The sequence below is a fragment of the Zingiber officinale genome, chromosome 4B (genome assembly GCF_018446385.1).
Source record: "Zingiber officinale cultivar Zhangliang chromosome 4B, Zo_v1.1, whole genome shotgun sequence".
Classification (NCBI taxonomy): Eukaryota; Viridiplantae; Streptophyta; class Magnoliopsida; order Zingiberales; family Zingiberaceae; genus Zingiber; species Zingiber officinale.
In genome coordinates, this window is record NC_055993.1 from 134,337,400 (window position 1) to 134,355,620 (window position 18,221).

At 37.8% G+C, this 18,221-nt stretch overlaps 2 protein-coding genes across 4 annotated transcripts; one reads left to right on the forward strand and one right to left on the reverse strand.

Annotated features, from left to right (window-relative positions):
• Nucleotides 1-1,656: 1,656 nt before the first annotated feature.
• LOC121976870 lies at nt 1,657-4,042 on the forward strand. Of its 2 annotated transcripts, XM_042529259.1 has the most exons (7): nt 1,657-1,974; nt 2,269-2,457; nt 2,547-2,930; nt 3,034-3,105; nt 3,218-3,271; nt 3,391-3,462; nt 3,712-4,042. In XM_042529259.1, exons 1-7 carry the CDS (start codon nt 1,762-1,764, stop codon nt 3,961-3,963), a joined length of 1,236 nt encoding a protein of 411 aa, XP_042385193.1. In that variant the 5' UTR covers nt 1,657-1,761; the 3' UTR covers nt 3,964-4,042. The 2 variants fall into 2 exon arrangements, with proteins under 2 accessions (XP_042385193.1, XP_042385194.1); XM_042529260.1 differs by lacking the exon at nt 3,391-3,462.
• A 33-nt stretch (nt 4,043-4,075) lies between these two features.
• LOC121976871 (protein-lysine methyltransferase METTL21C-like) lies at nt 4,076-17,978 on the reverse strand. Of its 2 annotated transcripts, none has more exons than XM_042529262.1 (7): nt 17,853-17,978; nt 17,700-17,770; nt 16,182-16,315; nt 8,128-8,270; nt 4,665-4,736; nt 4,492-4,593; nt 4,076-4,420 (listed from the first exon to the last, which is right to left on the reverse strand). In XM_042529262.1, exons 1-7 carry the CDS (start codon nt 17,938-17,940, stop codon nt 4,260-4,262), a joined length of 771 nt encoding a protein of 256 aa, XP_042385196.1. In that variant the 5' UTR covers nt 17,941-17,978; the 3' UTR covers nt 4,076-4,259. The 2 variants fall into 2 exon arrangements, with proteins under 2 accessions (XP_042385196.1, XP_042385195.1); XM_042529261.1 differs by having other exon boundaries at nt 17,700-17,773.
• Nucleotides 17,979-18,221: the final 243 nt, after the last annotated feature.

Sequence of the window (18,221 nt, forward strand, 5' to 3'; positions counted from 1 at the left end):
GCGTATTCACGGTTGGCCGTTCATCGTTCTTGAATTATAAGATCGACGCTTGACCACTTATCGAGACATGGGTTTAAGGTCGTCGTTCAACCACTGATGACGACAGGGGTTTAAGGTTGCCGCTCGACCGCTGGTGAAGACGGGGGCTTAAGGTTGGCGCTCAATCGTGGGTGAAGACGAGGGTTTAAGGTTGCCGCTCGGCCGCTAATGAAGACGAGGGTTTAAGGTCGTCGCTCAATCGCTGATGAAGACGAGGGTTTAAGGTCGCCACTCGACCGTTGATGAAGACGAGGGTTTATATTCACCGTTCAACCGTTAGTGAAGACGAGAATTTAAAGTCGCCACTCGACCATTAATGAAAACGAGGATTTAAATAACTATCTTCTCCAATCTATAATTTGTCTCTCATGGATTATGTTACAGATCACGAGTTCTAAAATCATGAAAGATTATATACAATTTTTAATCAGCACAACCTATGAAAAGATTGTAATGAAACAGGAAAGCATTCTCTTGTACCCTACAACAGAACACTATGTAGGAACAAATTGGAAAACTTCCACTTGTTCAAAAGAGTATTTAGAGAAGGATTTCAAGATTCAGGAACTTTTCTTTATACATTCTATCATAAATATTAGAAATGCCTAACTTCTTGATAACAGAAATGTAACAGCTCAACAAACAGAGTTGTTTTAATAAAAGCGAAAAAAACTAATGAAATTAACAACTCGAATGGAATCCCAATTAACTGTAGACAGGCATCATATCAATTATGTATCTATTGCTAAATAAAACTCGAAAATTTTAAAATTAACAAATAAATTTATTTTACAAAGTTTAATAACTAATCAAATAAATTTAAAATATAAAAATTTCAAATAAATTTGAATTGAGGATTCGATAATATTTAAAAATTAAATTTAAAATTATAAAAAAAATTAAGTCAAGCTTAAATAATTATTTTAACAATTTAATTTATTTTAGGTTAATTCAATTTGACTTAGTTATCTTATTTAAACAGTACAATATTTAGTTCAGCTTCGAGCAATAGATGAAGTCGCCACTACATTAATGATGCAGAGACCGACTCAATCAACTAATGATCGATCTATAGGTGCCAATTAAATAAAGATTAAATTAAAGGTCAAATTTGATTGATCCATCTGTGGCCACCTGATCCCAATCTGGTGGTTGAAAATAATTACAATTTCAGTAGCCAATCACGTAATTTCTTAAATAAATGGCTAAGGCGACACTGTTTATGGCCACCACCCATCGTGCTTCAATTTTTTTTTTTCTGAAATTCAAGGCTAAATTTTAATCCTCTTTCTTCTCATTAAAAATCCTATCGGAACAGAGATCTTTAATTTTTGGAAAATAATAATAATAATTTAGATCATCCCTTTGGCCATAAAAATATTAGAAAAAATATATATAAATTCGTATATAATTTTAAAATCCTTCAGAAGAATGGTACGGCATATGAACGTGTATGGGTTCATTTTGTGCTGTGTCCCCGGCCAACCGTTTTGCGTGACAATAAATAAACTTCCAAGCGCTTTTTTTCCCCGTTTGGTAATTGGCGAATCTCGACCGCCGACCGGTGCCCCATCGCTCCGCCCGTTCCATCCCCACCGTCGATTTCTCTCGCAGGGAGGGCCGGCTGCGTCGCCCTCACGGCCCCACCCAACCAATCTCGATCGATCCAACGACCAAAGACAAAGTTTGAGCAGGAGGAGGATTGATGAGCGAGGTCCAGCCATGGATGCTCTGGAGCGCCACTGCATCAGGGGCTTCCTCGTCGACGCCAGATTCGCCACCAAGCTCGCCGCTCCACCGTCCAGGGGTAGGAGGAGCTGCATTTGGGTTCCTTTTCCCACGCGACTTCGGAGGCCGCCGATCCTCCTGCCGATCTCTTCTTCTTCTTCTTCTTCCTCCTCTACTTCTTTGCCCTTCGCCATAGCATCGTCCGAGGTACTCGAATCCTTCGCCCTTTTCTTCTTTTTTTGTTCGGTGGTACTTTTGGGCATCATAGCTTTTGCCTTTTTTGATTCTCGTCTTTTAGCCTTCTGGTTTCCTTCCTCCTCCGTCTCGTGTTTCGGGATCTCGGCTTGCTTTGTCTTTCAGAAAGTCCATTACCCTTTTCGAAAGCAAACCATTTGTGGAAACTTGTTGCTTGATTGATATCTGAGGTCGTCCAGAGGATGCAGCGCATTACTTCGTTTGTAATCGAAAGCTTGATTTGAACTCTCGTTTGCATTCTCACAGGTGCAAGCGGATGCGCTCACTCCCGATTCCCCTGCTAAGACCGTGCGCGTGAGGTTTGTTCTACAGAAGGAATGCTTCTTCGGCCAGCAATTCTTCATCGTCGGCCATGATCCGACGTTTGGCCAGTGGGATCCTGCAAATGCGATTCCTTTGGAGTGGTCTGCCGGCCATGTATGGACAGCTGAGCTGGTGAGATCGACGAGACAAGGACTGGCGATTTGCATCACGAATCAATATGCAATAGTTTGCATTTTACACAAATTACATTTCTGCATCAGGATGTGCCTGCCGGGAAGACGATCCAGTTCAAGTTCATACTCAAAGGTCTCTCAGGAGACATCAGTTGGCAGCCTGGCCCTGATAGATCTTTGCAAACATGGGAAACCACCAAGACCGTTGTCATTTCTGAAGACTGGGACGATGCGGGGTGCCGAAAGGTTACTGAGGAACATCGAGGAGTCTTCGTTGCGGTCGAACCACAGTCCCCTGAGCTCAATTTTGGTGGTAACAATGGTGCAGTAGAGGATCAGACTCCAGTGCCTGACTCGGCACAAGTTCCTGTGTCTGGGAGTGCTATAGATCCCCCACAAGAAACAATGGTGTTCAATGTTCTCGATGCGCCGTCCAAATCTGTCGAGGCTGAGCACGACAACTTGCCGCAGGTAAATGTTTAGACATGATGTTGCTGCATTTCCTATCTTCCTAAAGTCTATGTGCCATTTTCTTTGCAAATAAAATGTTCATGGACCAAATAAATGCTCACAGGAAACAACGGTGGTCAATGCTCTCGATGCGCCGTCCAAATCTGTCGAGCCTGAGCACCACAACTTGCCGCAGGTAAATGTTTCAACATGATGTTGCTGCAGATGCTGCATTTCCTAATTTCCTAAAGTCTATGTGCCATTTTCTTTGCAAATAACATGTTCATAGATCAAATATATGCCCACAGGAAACAATGGTGGTCAATGTTCCTGTTGAGGCTGAGCACGACAACTCGCCGCAGGTAAATGTTTCGACATGATGTTGCTGCAGATGCTGCATTTCCTATCTTAAAGTCAAAACAGATCTATGTGCCATTTTCTTTGCAAATAAAATGTTCGTGGATCAAATATATGCTCACAGGAAACAATGATGATCAATGTTCTCGATGCACCGTCCAAATCTGTTGAGCCTGAGCACCACAACTCGCCGCAGGTAATGTTTCGGCATGATGTTGCTGCAGATGCTGCATTTCCTAATTTCCTAAAGTCTATGTGCCATTTTCTTTGCAAATAAAATGTTCATGGATCAAATATATGCATTGAAACAATCTGAAATCGAGAATCATCAAATACTATGAAGAATGAGAAACATAATTGTTTGTTTCTTGCACCATTGAAGAATTATCAAACACTTTGTTAACTTCACAAATCTGTTTCCATATGTTGCATGGTTATGAATCAGTTCTCTCGGGAAGGAGATGAATCTGAGGGGCCAATCAGAAACCAAATTCAAGAAGAGACTGTTGCACCTTTTCGACAACTGAACATCGAATCTGAAGAAGTTGAGAGTGTTGATGGGGCAATGAGTCGAGACAAAGATCTTCCTAAAAAAGCTGACTTAAAGTCGATGGCTGGGATCATTCGTAATGACTTCCAATGGGGTGGTAGAGCCATAAAACAGTTCCTCACGAGTCTGGGAATTATTTCACCCTGATGGAAATTTCATAATGATCTTGTGTAACTTGTTGCTTCATGTGTAATTTGAGCAGCAGCAGAGATTTATTTTTTAACTATTCTCCAACAAGCTTCTTTCTCTCATCCAACAATTGAACGATATAAATTATTTAAAACTTTATTCTAAAGAAATAAAGAGAAGGATTGACAGGTGAGAAAGGATACTCAGTGGGTTTCTTGGCTAGGAAAAATGTAGACCAAAGGTGTGTCTTGAGAAGATAATTAACTCTAATTAGTTATCCATCCTCATGTTAAAATTAAATCGAACTGTACCATCTAAGCAATCTTCTTTCCACTGATGCAGTAAACACGAGCTCCAGCATCATACACAGTCAGGCCAGCATCTTCGCAACCCTTGAAAAAAAGTTTCTCTTCTCCCCCGAGCCTGCGTCTCCAACTCATGAGAAAAAATGGCCACAGCAATTTAACTTCTTTTCCTAGCAATCAACGAGGCGCATTATGATCAGTGCAAACGAGAGACAGCTACAATGGAGGAACTTTCTGTTACCTGATATTGGCAAAACTATACCGTCTGATACGTTTTCCTTGGGTTTGTAGTTGTTCAAGAGAAAGCATAGGGTTCTTATCAAATTAGGATACTGTTTCACATCTGCAAGCAGAGAATGGGTGTGAGTGGGGAGTTTCCAGCCATAGATTATGCAACTAGGGAGGAAATCATACATAACAGGATATCACTGGCGATAATCATGTCCCAGTCCGGTTCAGATGTAGGAAACTTGTCGCCCCATGTATCTGAAGAACTCAAAGAGAGCAGAATCATTATAAATACAAAGTTATGTACCCTTAGAAAAAGAAAAAAAAATGGAACATTTAAAAGACTACTCTGTTTTATCATTTATAAAGTATCAAATAGAATTCACCTACACATTTATGACCATCAGTGAGCAACATTTGCCTGGTCCATTCCAGAAAAGCACTTACAATGTACTGAGTCTGAGTTTATAGCAGTTTAAATAAAACTTATTATCTAGTTAATTAACATGTGAGAAGTTTAATAGAAGCAGAAAACTTTCAAACAAAAAATCACATACTGGTAAATAATATCAACCAATGAAAGAATTCACCCAACTATTCTCTCTCCTCTCCTTGCAGTAATATCTCTCTCTAAATTGTACCCCAGATTATAATTTCTTTTACTGAAGTTCTTTGCTGTCCATTTCACAGTAACGACTTTCTTCCCCATCTGGGTTAGTACTTGTTTATAATTTCCAACTCTTTGGCTCTATTTAGTCTTTTGCTTAGAATTCTGGCCTGACTGTCTACCATGGGAAAATCACATCTCATGACATATCTAATTATTAATTATTAACTCCATTCACCCAAATCTATTCGAAGTTGCTCAACTAAATTGAGTTTCTCTTGGCCAAATTGTTTCCTTATCCTACCATGAACCTTAACTTGATTGAATAATTCCTAAGTCAAACGAGTTTCTCATTTCAAGTTTGATGAAGCAACCACAACAAATTAGTACTCATGCTCCTCACACAATGTGAACTGGAGTGGAAGGGTTCAATTGAGAAGAATATACCCCCAAATTTTCTACTATATTGAAGCTAAGCTCAAAATGTTACGACTAAATATTGTATTCTAAAATCCTTTCTCCTTAATGCTCTTTCTAGGATCTACCTAACTACATTGAAAATCTTGCAAGAGTCTTTAGAAATCAGATTCCGACTTCCTTTTCACCCCCATCATCCAACGGCTGAACAATTTAGGGTGAGAATCAATCAAATCTCTCCAAACTCCTAATACCACTTAGTAGCCTTCTCTTAAGAATTGGAGACACAAGGTTATTGCAACAGAATGTGTATTGAGTTTATTTTGCCAAAGGGTGTCAAAACATCTCTACATAGATAGGGGTAGAAAATCAACGGGTTCCTACTTTTATCAAGAGATAGAAGTGGAATTTTTGTTTGTCTCACATCTTTCATGGACAATATCCACCCAATAGATAATCCTAGATATGATACTCAACATTTTTTTCTTACCGAGGAAGAACCACAAGACAATGGCAATTTATCTACAAATATCAGTACCACCTCAAGAACTTATGTGATGAGCACCATTAATTTGTAAGAATTGGGAAATTTTCAAGTCTAACCCTCATAGTGAACTGCAATTTCTTACTTCCATCTTACTTTTCTAACAAATATTCTTTATATAGACATCAGCATCAACTTGATTAACTTTGGGAAAGACTCCCTCAAGATAAATCCACATATACATCTCCAAGGCAAGCTGGTCCCACAATCTACACTCTTGTCCACTTTCTAAAACTTCAAGCCCACAGTATACCACATTGACCCCTAGGGTTGAGCTTCCAATATTGCAAACCCCAGTTGCCAAAGTTCCTTCTGCTCCTAAATGCAAAACCAGTCATTGCAAGCCCCTCATTTACTTAAAGTTAGAACCCACTGGAGTTTGTCAGAAGCATGCTGGCTCGAAGCCTCTACTAAAAGAACAATGCTTTTCAGACCTCAGTAACAATTCTTGATGCTTAAGTTTTCCTGAAGATAGAAATTTCTAGGGACTCAAGAAAGGACCCTCTACAGCCAAATTTAACCATCCTTACTGACTCAAGATTGAACTCACCCACAACAAAATAATTGGCAATCTGCAAGACTGTCTCCCAGAGCTCAAGGTTTCAGGCTCCATAAGACCAAGGAGACTGATGAACCTTGGAAGAGTACCAAACAACCTGAAACTCCCTCCTTGATGATATGCTGCTCAACCTGTCTACTGGCCTTCACAACATAGCACCATTAAGACAATTTCTCATTAAAAAAAATCTCAAGCAATGTCAGAGTTTCAATCTTTATGTCATCAGGTTTCATTGGATCGACGGACAGAGACATCGATATGTTACATATTTAGGGGATCTAGTGAGAATTTCATTTTAGTTTCTGTATTAATTTGGTAATTCATCAGAAGTTAGGAGATTATTTTTATAATTTTCTCTAAAATGTTATATATTTCCCTTTTATAATAATTAAATTGTTAACTTAATTCTTACAAACAATTCAAAATTCATGATGACTTTAATGGAAAGGTTGCCACTAGTTATTAATGACAAGCAGAGACTCGATCATCATAACTGCTTGAACCACTAAAACCGGTGTGCCACTAATCTAGATAATTGAATTAACTCCTAACTGCAAATGACCTTTTTTCCATGCCAAATATATATTTATCTATCGCAATTTTAATTTGAGAGAAGAGAAGAGTAATAAGGAAAGATAACTTTTCAAGAGAAACAACAATAGCATGGAACATTACTAGATAATGAGAAAATATATTCATCTAAAGGTAGGAATCTATGTAACAAGATGATTCTGTCAACTCAAAATTTAAGCGAATGCAATCAAGATTGATAAATTTCAATTAGTCTGTTGTGTAATGTTCCAACTTTGGTACTTTGTGATATTCAAGTATATCTACAACTCAAATGCCCTAATAAAAGATGAAAACCAAATATTGTAAGAGTCCAATTGTCATTTAACCACAGTACAAAGTATGTCTTAAACTTTTTAAGATAGTTATTATCTATGATTCTAGGACTAAGTATCCAATTCAGGTATGGATTCAAGTGTTTAACCCAATCCTTTTCAAATAATTTTAACATGCTGTCGATGGAACTTTTGGTGTTCAACTTGGTGAGTTCTTAGAACGTCTAAATGGGAATAGAAGAATCAAAAGGTCATAAGCAACATTTGCACTTCTATATTGCATGAACTCAAGTAACCAACATGACATAGATTTAGATGTTCATTATCCATTTTTGTAAAGGTTTTTACACTTGCTCAATAGGAATATCAATGCTGAACTGCTGTCAAGTGTTCAACATAGGTACAAAGAAGTAGATGAAGTGTTTGGGTAGCATAGTTGCACTCTAGTCTTTACTCATTGAAATGTGTTTTTCTGCACCATGTCCAATAAGTTTGTTATTTCACATGTTGAAACCATGTATATAATGGAATAACATATGAAACATAAATTAGAAATATACTACATTTAAAAATGTAGTATTATCTGATAGAAATGCATGAAGAAACGATCTTGCATTGAACTCTTGTGAGCTTTAGCCTATTGTAGAATCATGAACTAAATAATAATTGTAACTTACGTCTGATATGTGGCAGTGCAGGCAGCCCATTAGCTCTGCAGTTATAAGCTATATTTCCTTCAATTTCTGTGTCATCAAAATCTGAGGTCGTGATGTCTACTCCAAATGACCTCCGGAGGAAGATGGCTAAAGCTCCAGTCCCACTACAAATTAAAATTCGGAAAAGTTAAAATTAGTTATAGACAAACAGTCCTGAAGAATAAGACATCAAAACTCATGAAAATCAGACTAGGACAAGCAGTTGTTTGCAGAATCCAATCTGGAAAACTCCACTAAGGTACTGCAATTATAACAGCCACCAAAACATCAAAAAATCCAATCTTCAACCTAACTGATCTTGGGTATAATTTCATCAGTTAACACTAAATGACTTAGAAAAATTATAGTATTAGAGCATTATATTAATATGGTTATTGGTGTAATGGGTTAATCTCGCATTAGTAGTTCTAGATTTAGAAGTTGTATGGTTACTCTATATACACCCATCAATGTTTAGCTCATTAATGAATGCAATACAATATTTTCCTATTTCAGATTCTATATGGTACCAACGCCACACTTTAAGGTATATTAGTTTTCCAAAGAGGTATAACCCTAAGGTGAGGTTGCCACCAGCCTCCCCTCATCCATTTTCTCTACTAAAGTAGCAATTGCTTATTGTTGTCCACATGCACTCACGTGCTTATCCAAGCTTCAATTCTCAGTGCTCAAGCGACCCACACCTTGCTACTCGCTTGACCCTTCACATGAATAGCCCTGCTTCGATATGCTGCACTCAGAAAGGATGCCTTATGCATCCAATTCCATGAAATGAGCAATACATAGAGTGGCTGTTTTACATCATCTTCAAACATCCACCACACTTCGACTAAGTCACCTCATCTCTATCACTAATCTATGAGTTTGAGCAAATTCCTTCCATCTTTTGTTGGTACTTGGTGGCACAATTTTTCTTCCTTATGCTACTTCCGTGTAGTTTTGCCTCCAATAACCACATCTCATAAATCAAATTGTCTATTGTTAGAATTAAAAGAATTCATATATCTCCACAATGGTATGATATTGTCCACTTTGGACCTAAGCGCTGATAGATTTATTTTTAGGCTCTATCCAAAAGACTTCATACCAATGGAGATATATTTCATCTTTTAGAAAATGTAAATCCGCTACATTAACGGCCCCCTTAGTGCCGACCCCACGGATATGGAGGGAGGTATATGCAGGTACACATGCATTAGGCGCATGGTGGAGTAAACCTCAGGTCGTCAGTTCCTGAGAATCGACCCCTAGCCATTACGCCTGAAATGTCATGCGCCCACCGTCTGCGCTATGACCTCGGGGCATATTCCATCTTTTAGAGCATCCACATCAGCTTCACTAAGACAGAATTTACCTTAAATTTTATATTTTACGTAAAACAAATCTTTACATCAGCTACCCTATCAATTCCCAAAATTTAGATTTCATGGATAGTACTTCTAAATATTTGAAATAAAATTCATTCATTAAATATTAAAATATCATTTAATTTAGGAGAGAGAATAAATAAAAGGAAAGGATTGGGTAATGAAAAGTAGATATTACAATAGAAATAAAGAAAAGTGAAAGAAATAGAAAATAATAAAAAAATAAAGATAATGAAAATTTTAAAGTGTTTGATATAGTGTGTAGTGAAAAATGATTGTCTAAATTTAATAAAGTGGGTGGTTTCTCTAAATTTTATGCCATGTTTACTAGAGAGGGTGGATGTAAAAAATGAGAGAAAAGTTTCCGTAGGAAAAGTTTCTCCATTCTACTTCACCAGGAAGGATGGATTAGACTTCCTTTCCTCTGTTTACTCGTTATAAAAAAAATGAACTGATGGATTCGTAAATCCATTTGCATGTCATTTTTGTGCCAATTTTCATCTATCCAAATTGGGCGGAATGCCAATCTCTTCTTTTCCTTGCCACATCTCCACCAAATTAGGTGGTCGCCAGGGTGTCTCCAATGTCTTTCTCTTCTCGCATCGCCACCAAATCGGCCAGTCGCCAGGGCATCTCCAACGCCTCTCTCCTCCTCCTTGCCACATCTCCACCAAATCGGGCAGTTGCCTAGGTGTCTCCACCGCCTCTTCCACGGCGGACATAACATGGGCTCTCAGCCGCTGGAGACATTATTCTCCGATGCTCACCACCATTTTGATGCTTTGCCCAACAGATGTTCGTTTGTGCCAATTGCTATCTTTTTGAAGCTTTGGTAGGCTAAAAACTCATCTTTGCTTGAATCGATGTTGTAGTTATGTGCGCAAGCAGAATTCGACATGAAAAATATGCTTTTGCATGTGTGATTGGTGGAGCAGGCTATGTCAGACGACCACTCAACATGTGCTTTGGCTTGATCTACTACAAGAAGATCCAGATCTTTGAGAAAACAGGCTTGGCGCTCCAGGTCGTCACCGTGCTCATCAGGAAAGAGCGACAGTTCAAGGCTCAAATAGAGGATTCCGTGAAGGTGGCGGTGAAGAAGCCCAAGACCAGCACCATCAAGCAGTCGTCGCCTCTCCATCGACAATTGGCAGAACATCCGGTCAAGCGGTGATGAACAGCGTGCCTCTGGCTTCGCTTTTGTTTTTTATATTCTTTCTGTAGTTTTTCCGGCAGGCTTTCCGTGGTATTCTTTTCCCTTCTCTGGGATATCTTTTCTTTTCTTTTCCTCTGTTCAAATGATTTATTTTCTACAAGTATTCCTTTCCCTCCTCAATCCACGCCTAGAGGTAAACATAACATTAGAGATATTATAGAGAAACTGATGTGAATGCTCTAAAATCCGTGATCTTTTCTATGTATTTCCAATGTGGGACTTTGATTGTATTTCCAACAATCCTCCCCACAAACGAAAGACTATCATTATTCTCACAGTCTATTCCTCATTCATCAATCTAAATATCGAGGATAGAAGGACCAAGTCATACAAGATAATAGACACAGAAAGGTTAGGTTGAATCTCGACATTCTCATCACTTGGGTAGCAACGATGCATTGCTAGATGTCACTCATTGCTTATGTATCTAAAGTGGTTTTAGATACATTGCCAATGTTACGAGAGTCTATTGGGTCACACACAAAGAATATGTTGATTTGGATATTGGTATATTTCAGGTTGACTAAAATATGATGGACCCTAAGATAATAGGGTTAAGTCTAATCTGAATTAAATTCATTGAGTTACATTCATATAAAGTCAACCATTGAATTATTGGATTGAGTTTAATCTGAATTAGATTCATTGGATTAGACTCAACCACTAAAGAGGATTAGATTCATTAGGATTAATGTCCATTAATAGTTACCTTTGTTGTGTGACCGATACTCTTAACAATAACTTTGATTCAGATGCAGATCTCATTGTGATCAGAATGTGCACGCCTCTACGGTATCCATATGCCCGTATCCATACGAACACGTTTCCCGTTCGTTGCACGAACTCAGATTCGAAAAAGAACCACTTTCACGGTGCTAGCCACTTTAGGAGGTTCAACCAAGAAGAAGAAGAGGAGGAAGAAGATAATGAATCTCATCCAAAATGCAATGCCAAAAACCTTTTAGATTCATCCAATGAATACCAAGGGTTTTTGCCCTTTGGTATTCCTCTTATTAATGCTCCTTATACATGAAGTCACTAAGGTTCCCTACATAAAGAGTTGTGTACTTTGGTATCAGCAAACGTCACCTGTAACAAGGTGGATTATAAAGTCGATCACTGGGTATGCAATAAGTTATGCGGAGATCTATCCCTTCCATATGACAGAAGCAATATCCGTGGGCCTTTTGATTAAGTAAGACTACTAAAATGTATAATCATGTTCAAATAAGTCAATATGAGATATTGAGCTCATTTGGTTAAGTCAGCCTGCTTGGAAATCAAGAAACACAAAGATTTATAAGACCCGATCACTATTGACCTAATTCGATCCTTTAAGACTTTTTCACCACCCGGGATTCACTCCCTTAGGATTTCCGCCAAACATCCGGTCACACTTAACCTACTTGGACTTTTCATCATCTAGGGTTCACTTCCAAGATTTTCGTCAAACATTAGGTCACTCTTAAGCTACTGGACTTTTCACTTAGAGTTCACTCCTCTCACCTCCTTCGTTCAACATGGCTCTAGACATATCTCCACAATAGTATGATATTGTCCACTTTGGGCTTAAGCCCTCATGGATTTGTTTTTGGGATCTACCCAAAAGACCTCATATTAATAGAGATATCTTTCGCCTTATAAACACATGATCTTCTCCATGTATTTCTAATATGGGACTTTGATTGTATTTCCAATAATCCTCCCCTCAAATGAAGGACCATCATTATTCTCATGGTCCGGGTCTTCCTCAAGCATTCTGTTACTCTTGACCTACTCCGGGCCTCCACTCAAGTATCTAATCACTATTGACCTGTTTCAGACCTCCGCTCGAGCATCCGGTCACTATTGACATACTTCAGGCCTCCTATAACTTTTTCACTACCTAGGGTTCACTCCCTTTGGATTTCTGCCAAGCATCCGATTAGTCTTGACCTACTTAGACTTCTCACCACCTAAGGTTCACTCCCCCAATATTTCCGCCATGCATCTGATTACCCTTGACCTACTTGGACTTTTCACCACCTAGAGTTCGCTCCCCAGAATTTCTACCAACCATCTGGTACCCTTGACCTACTTGGACCTTTTCACTTATAGTTCACTTCTCGATCCCTCACCTCCTATTTCACTCACATGGTTCGATCTGGGCCATGACTCTAATATCACTTAGTGAAACCAAAAGAGTTCACATATCTCCATAATGATATGATATTATCCACTTTGGATCTAAGTGCTCGTGAATTTATTTTTGGACTATATTCAAAAGGCTCATACCAAATCTTCAATCTTTTAAAGTAATATTCTGTTTTATTTTCAATGTGAGATTTTGATTGTATTTCTAACACCTATGGTATCAATTCTTTGGAGCAACTTTTCCTATTAAGATCTTGCTAGGATAATCCAATAGACTCAAACTTCATATATTTGAGTTTTATGAATTTGAATCTTCAATTTCTAGTCTTCTGCTAAAATCGTTTTCCAATTTCTTCAAAGCAACCTCTTCTCTCTATCCCACGAAATCTTCTTGCTTGTTCATCTATTTTTACCTCTTCTTTCAAACTATGTTTGTCTCTTCATTTTGACCTTTATGTTTGCATGGTGCTGATATGCCACATCAATCAAGATTTGAGTATTTTGCTTCTTTCCTTTCTTCTATTGTGTTCTAATATAAGTGTCACAGACAGAGAAAAGGTCGCCAGTGCCTCATCTCAATTTTATTTTGCTTGCGTGTTACATATGCACCTCCTAAAAGCTATGAATATTTCAAGAAAGAAAATGTCTTGTTCTTATTTTACTATGTCTAACAAAGGGTTGAGTTGTGCTATCTATCACCCATAACAACCTAAACAAAGGAAATATCTTTTCCTCATTATGCTGCATTTTGCAAATGGGAGAGTTCTCTGTCTATCTACCCCTCTATCAATCAATCAATCAATCTATCTATCTCCTTGATATAGAGTCCATGTGGCAGATCCCTTGACTTGGTCAAGGTGAATCTCGATCATCTAATACCGGTGGTATTAAGCCCGTGTGGGCAACGCTGCTGTAGTGCACAAGTACTGCACATTCACGAGTCTGAGTGGGCGATGCTACTATAGCACCCGAGTACTGCAGCATGCCCGAGCTCAAGTGGGCGACGCTATTGAAGTGCCCGAGTACTACAACATTTCCAAGCCCGAGTGGTTGATGCTCGAGCCTGAGTGGTGACGCTCCCGAGCACCGTAGCACCCCAAGTCAGAGTGGGTGACAAACCCAAGCACCGTAGCACCCCAAGCCCGAGTGGGGGACGATCCCGAACTATTCTATCTACAACGTAGCATGAAGGCATCGGTAACGGAGTGACCATTAAGTGGATGGCAGTTACATATACAAGGAAAGGAGGTGCTGGTTACGAATGAGGAAAACCAGGCATCGGTTAGAGCAATTACAAACGTTGGAATTTCACAGCTACCTGAATAAAGATGTCGCATGAAGAAACGGACGTCGTCAATACAAGGGAAACGTCTCTTCTTCAGTTCTTCTCAATATAAGGTGGTGATATCAACAAGAAGAGGCAGGTATGCTCAATTTGACTGCAAATCTAATGTTTCTACTATTGTTCTCCATTCTTGTTCTCTGCTCCTTTCTTCATTTTCTTCGGAAATTTGACTTGAGCGTCAGAGGGGTCACGCCAAGGTGCACCTTGACCCCCTTCTAACCTCCAGTTGGTCCATTTCAACAAGAAAGTGGAGTTCTCCGCGAGGCGGGGAAGGAGTTGGTTCGTCAGAATTCATTCATCTCATCTCCACTCCGCAATTATACCCGATCTATTACAAAGTCAACCCAACTAAATAAGACGGATCCTGTAGCAAAATCGTCGTGGCCCAAGTCAACAAAAGATGATCCAGCGGGAGTTGACTCATCCCTCGATTTCAAACCGGATCAGAGACCATTGCTTGCATGTTCCATTAACTACATAAGTGAAGGCCTGAAGGATGACATGAGGAGCCGAGGGTTCAGAGCATTCAAGGGACTTAGCTTGACAAAAAAAAACTTCAATGCTTGGAGAAAGTACATGAGAGACGTGCGTAAAGTGATCTATATAAAAGGGATGATAGTAGATGACAACTTAGGTAGACTCAACTGTAAATGTAGTCGAAGTTAGGATAACTAGTCCACTAGTGTTGACTGGCAATTGAGAAAATCACACCCCACGTGTTTCAGGGTTTTGGTGAATACTCCAAAGTTGGTATGTTTGGGAAATTAAAGTCGACTAATGGATAAGGATTCGTATTGATGGTTTGCTAGTCACCTAATGTTCATTTTGCCGAAGAGAAGGTTTTCTAGTCAATTGATTCAATCGACAAATGGTACATTTAGTCAATTAATGCTACAACGACTTATTCAAATGCAAGCGAAGATAAAACATTTAACAGTAGGATTCAAATAAGATATTGTATAGCAACTGATAGTTGTCACCTCAACAAAACGACATGATTTGAGAAGAAGGCTATAAAAGGAGGGCTGCGAGAAGTATATCAATCAAGTGCAAACACGCCCACACTCTGTTTCTTATGTGCTCCATTGTTAAAGTTTTCTTTCTTATATATTGTATTTGGTAAAAGGTTTCTCTACATCAGTGCTATCAGGATGGAGGAAATATAAAGATTCTCGAGAGTGATCCACCTGACACATCATAGGTTGTAGAATAAGAGCTTGGGGTTAATGAACCATGCGAAATCGTCATAGTACTCGGGTTTGCATTAATCTTTTATGTTCTTATAATTTATGCTGCATATATTTGTATTGTAGAACACTAACAACTCACAAAGTGGTATTCATCACCCTCTACTATGTAGATCACAACATCCACTCGATCCAACATAGATTTCTACATATTCTACATCTCATTATTGTGAAAAAATTACAAACATGAAAATCAGTTTGATTCAATTTGAATTAAATAGGAACCCCTAGTTAAAGAATGCTTTGAATTCACATTACCAACTACGAGGTTGGAAGTCACCTTTGATCCACAGTAAAACTAGCCAAAAAAAACAAAGTGATTTTTCTTCATGCAAAAATTTACAAACATAACCAGCATGATTATGAATCTAAGTGAGAAAGTTCTACAATATGGAACATAATAGAAAAATAATAATAATTTCTGATAATCATATCATAGATGCAAATTAGGAATGATAGCTGATATCTGTAAATGTATGCTCTAAGTAATTTCTACAATTAGAATAACAACCCATCATAAATATCTAAGATTAACAAAAGAACGGGCAGTCCAAAACTACAACTATGATTCCATATAATATTCAATCTCTATCTTCAACTACATGAGGTTGCTCAATATTGAGTTCACAGAAGAAGGGAATAATTCAATCTTACTCAATTACATTTCCATATACAAATTTGTATGCTTGAGAAGGGTTGCTCCATACCTCCCTATTTCCAAAATTCGTGTTCCTTGTAAAAGAGATTGATTTTCAACTAGCCAATTGCTAAATGCAAATGTCCCAGGCCATAATAAATTGGCATTTAACTGATGGAATGAAAATTCTCGAATAATAAGATCCTGCATGTAATAAACAAATCATTAAACATAAAGTTAACATAGATGATTTTTTAAAATAACCATATGGGAAAACACAACACTTAATAACTCTAGAAAAATTAATCCGACAAAAGAAAATATTTGCAAGAGACCAAGATACAAAGATGAACAAGTAGACATGATAATGAGAATAGTCTTCAAAGATTACCAGCATACTTCCTCTGAAATACAAATATGTCTTCAAAGGCAACTTCCACTCCACGGAAATAGCATGGCTTCCACAATTTTTTAGTAACAAACTTGACTTATGAACATTTTTCTTTTTATTTATTCTATATCTTCCACATAATTTTCTATTAAAAGAATTTTGTCAACATAAGGTGCAACCTTAGTGTTTAGGAAGCTCTATGTAGAATGAATATTGAATGGATCTGTTTTGCAGATAATTACTTTCAAATATTTTTTTCTTTTCCACTTTATTTTCCTCTAATCTTTAGAACAAATCATCATTGTGAATATTCCTGTATATATTTTACTGATTTCAATATATTAGATGGAGGGGGCATTTTACACTCATTTTTCATTAAAAAAAGGTCATATGAGAGACAATAGATATTATAATCACAATTAAGGGCATAAATGGGCATAGTTTAGGATCAGAAAAGATGCACATCTAGCTCTAAAACCATAGTTCACTCATACTCTACTTGACAACTATCTAATGGTAGAAGCAATAAACTAAGAATGAATCAAGAAAAGATACACGTGCAAATTCATATTCAAGAGGAAGAATATCTTAACATTACAAAACTTGAAAATGATAAGCGTATTTTTTTGTTCATTCAAACTTTCAAAGGATTATATCGTGTTACTTAGAAACTAGGTGAAGAGTTAGAATGGAACAAAAGAAAGTAAATAGCTGCAAGTTTACTACATAGTTTGTCAATTTGAAGAAGAAATTATTACTGTCTTAATATAACATTGGTCCTTGTCACAATTGTATATTTTCAACCAATACTTGCCAAAATCTTTTTCTACCGAATTCCCCAAAATCAACAGGCACTTCATTCTGAATTATAGAACAATGCATGGATGGAACACGAATTATAGAACAATGCATGGATGGAACACGGCCATATGTGGGTTTGGAATGTCCAACATGAGTAATGTTTAGTTTCTTTTTCTAGCTCAAATAACAGAAATCCTCAAAATTGGAGATTAAATTTGTAACGGAAAGTTGCGTGGTCTTCAATTAGTAAACTAATTACAAATTCTAAGGAAACGCGAACCAAAACCACCATTCTAACACAGTGTGAAAGACAAAAATTGCAAATTGCAGCAGTTTCAAGAGAATAGGAATTTTTATTCATTAGCTCAAAGGCAAACAAGAGGTGAGAATTATTACCGCTCCGGGAAAGGAATGAATTCTCTCGACATGAATGTCCTGCTGGTCAGGGCTCTCTTTCCCTTCTGCGGCTGCTGGGAAAGAAAGAAGAAAAAAAAAGCATAATGGAAGTGAAAACAAGATCGAGAATAAGAGAACTTCAAGAAGATTTACCGTGGCACGCTTCATTGATGATGTCGTCGTCGTCGTCGTCGTCGTCGTCGTGAAAGAGAGCCGCGGGGGAGAAGAGGGCAACATCCATCGAGCCACCTCCGCCCTCTAGCAAAACCCCTAGAAGAGAAGGTCAATTATTAATAATAATAATAATAATATTAATAATAATAATAATAAAATATTAAAAAAAAAAACCCAATCTTTTCTCCCAACAAATATATCACTATTCTCTGCATGATTGATATTTTTTTTCCCTTTTTTTTCTCCGATTTACATCATTGTCCTTTTTCCAATATATATATATATATATATATATATATATATATATATATATATATTCATTTTTTATATATTTCAGCTATTGTCTGT

Excerpts from the sequence above, each read along its gene's own strand:
- LOC121976870 (XM_042529259.1), top strand. The coding sequence starts at position 1,762 with ATGGATGCTCTGGAGCGCCACTGCATCAGGGGCTTCCTCGTCGACGCC. Across the intron at positions 1,975-2,268 it reads TCGCCATAGCATCGTCCGAG|GTGCAAGCGGATGCGCTCAC; the intron begins GTACTCGAATCC and ends GCATTCTCACAG. Across the intron at positions 3,463-3,711 it reads AGCACCACAACTCGCCGCAG|TTCTCTCGGGAAGGAGATGA; the intron begins GTAATGTTTCGG and ends GTTATGAATCAG.
- LOC121976871 (XM_042529261.1), bottom strand. The coding sequence starts at position 17,940 with ATGGATGTTGCCCTCTTCTCCCCCGCGGCTCTCTTTCACGACGACGAC. Across the intron at positions 8,271-16,181 it reads CGAATTTTGGAAATAGGGAG|TGGGACTGGAGCTTTAGCCA; the intron begins GTATGGAGCAAC and ends TTTAATTTGTAG. Across the intron at positions 4,737-8,127 it reads TGCACTGCCACATATCAGAC|ATACATGGGGCGACAAGTTT; the intron begins GTAAGTTACAAT and ends TGAGTTCTTCAG.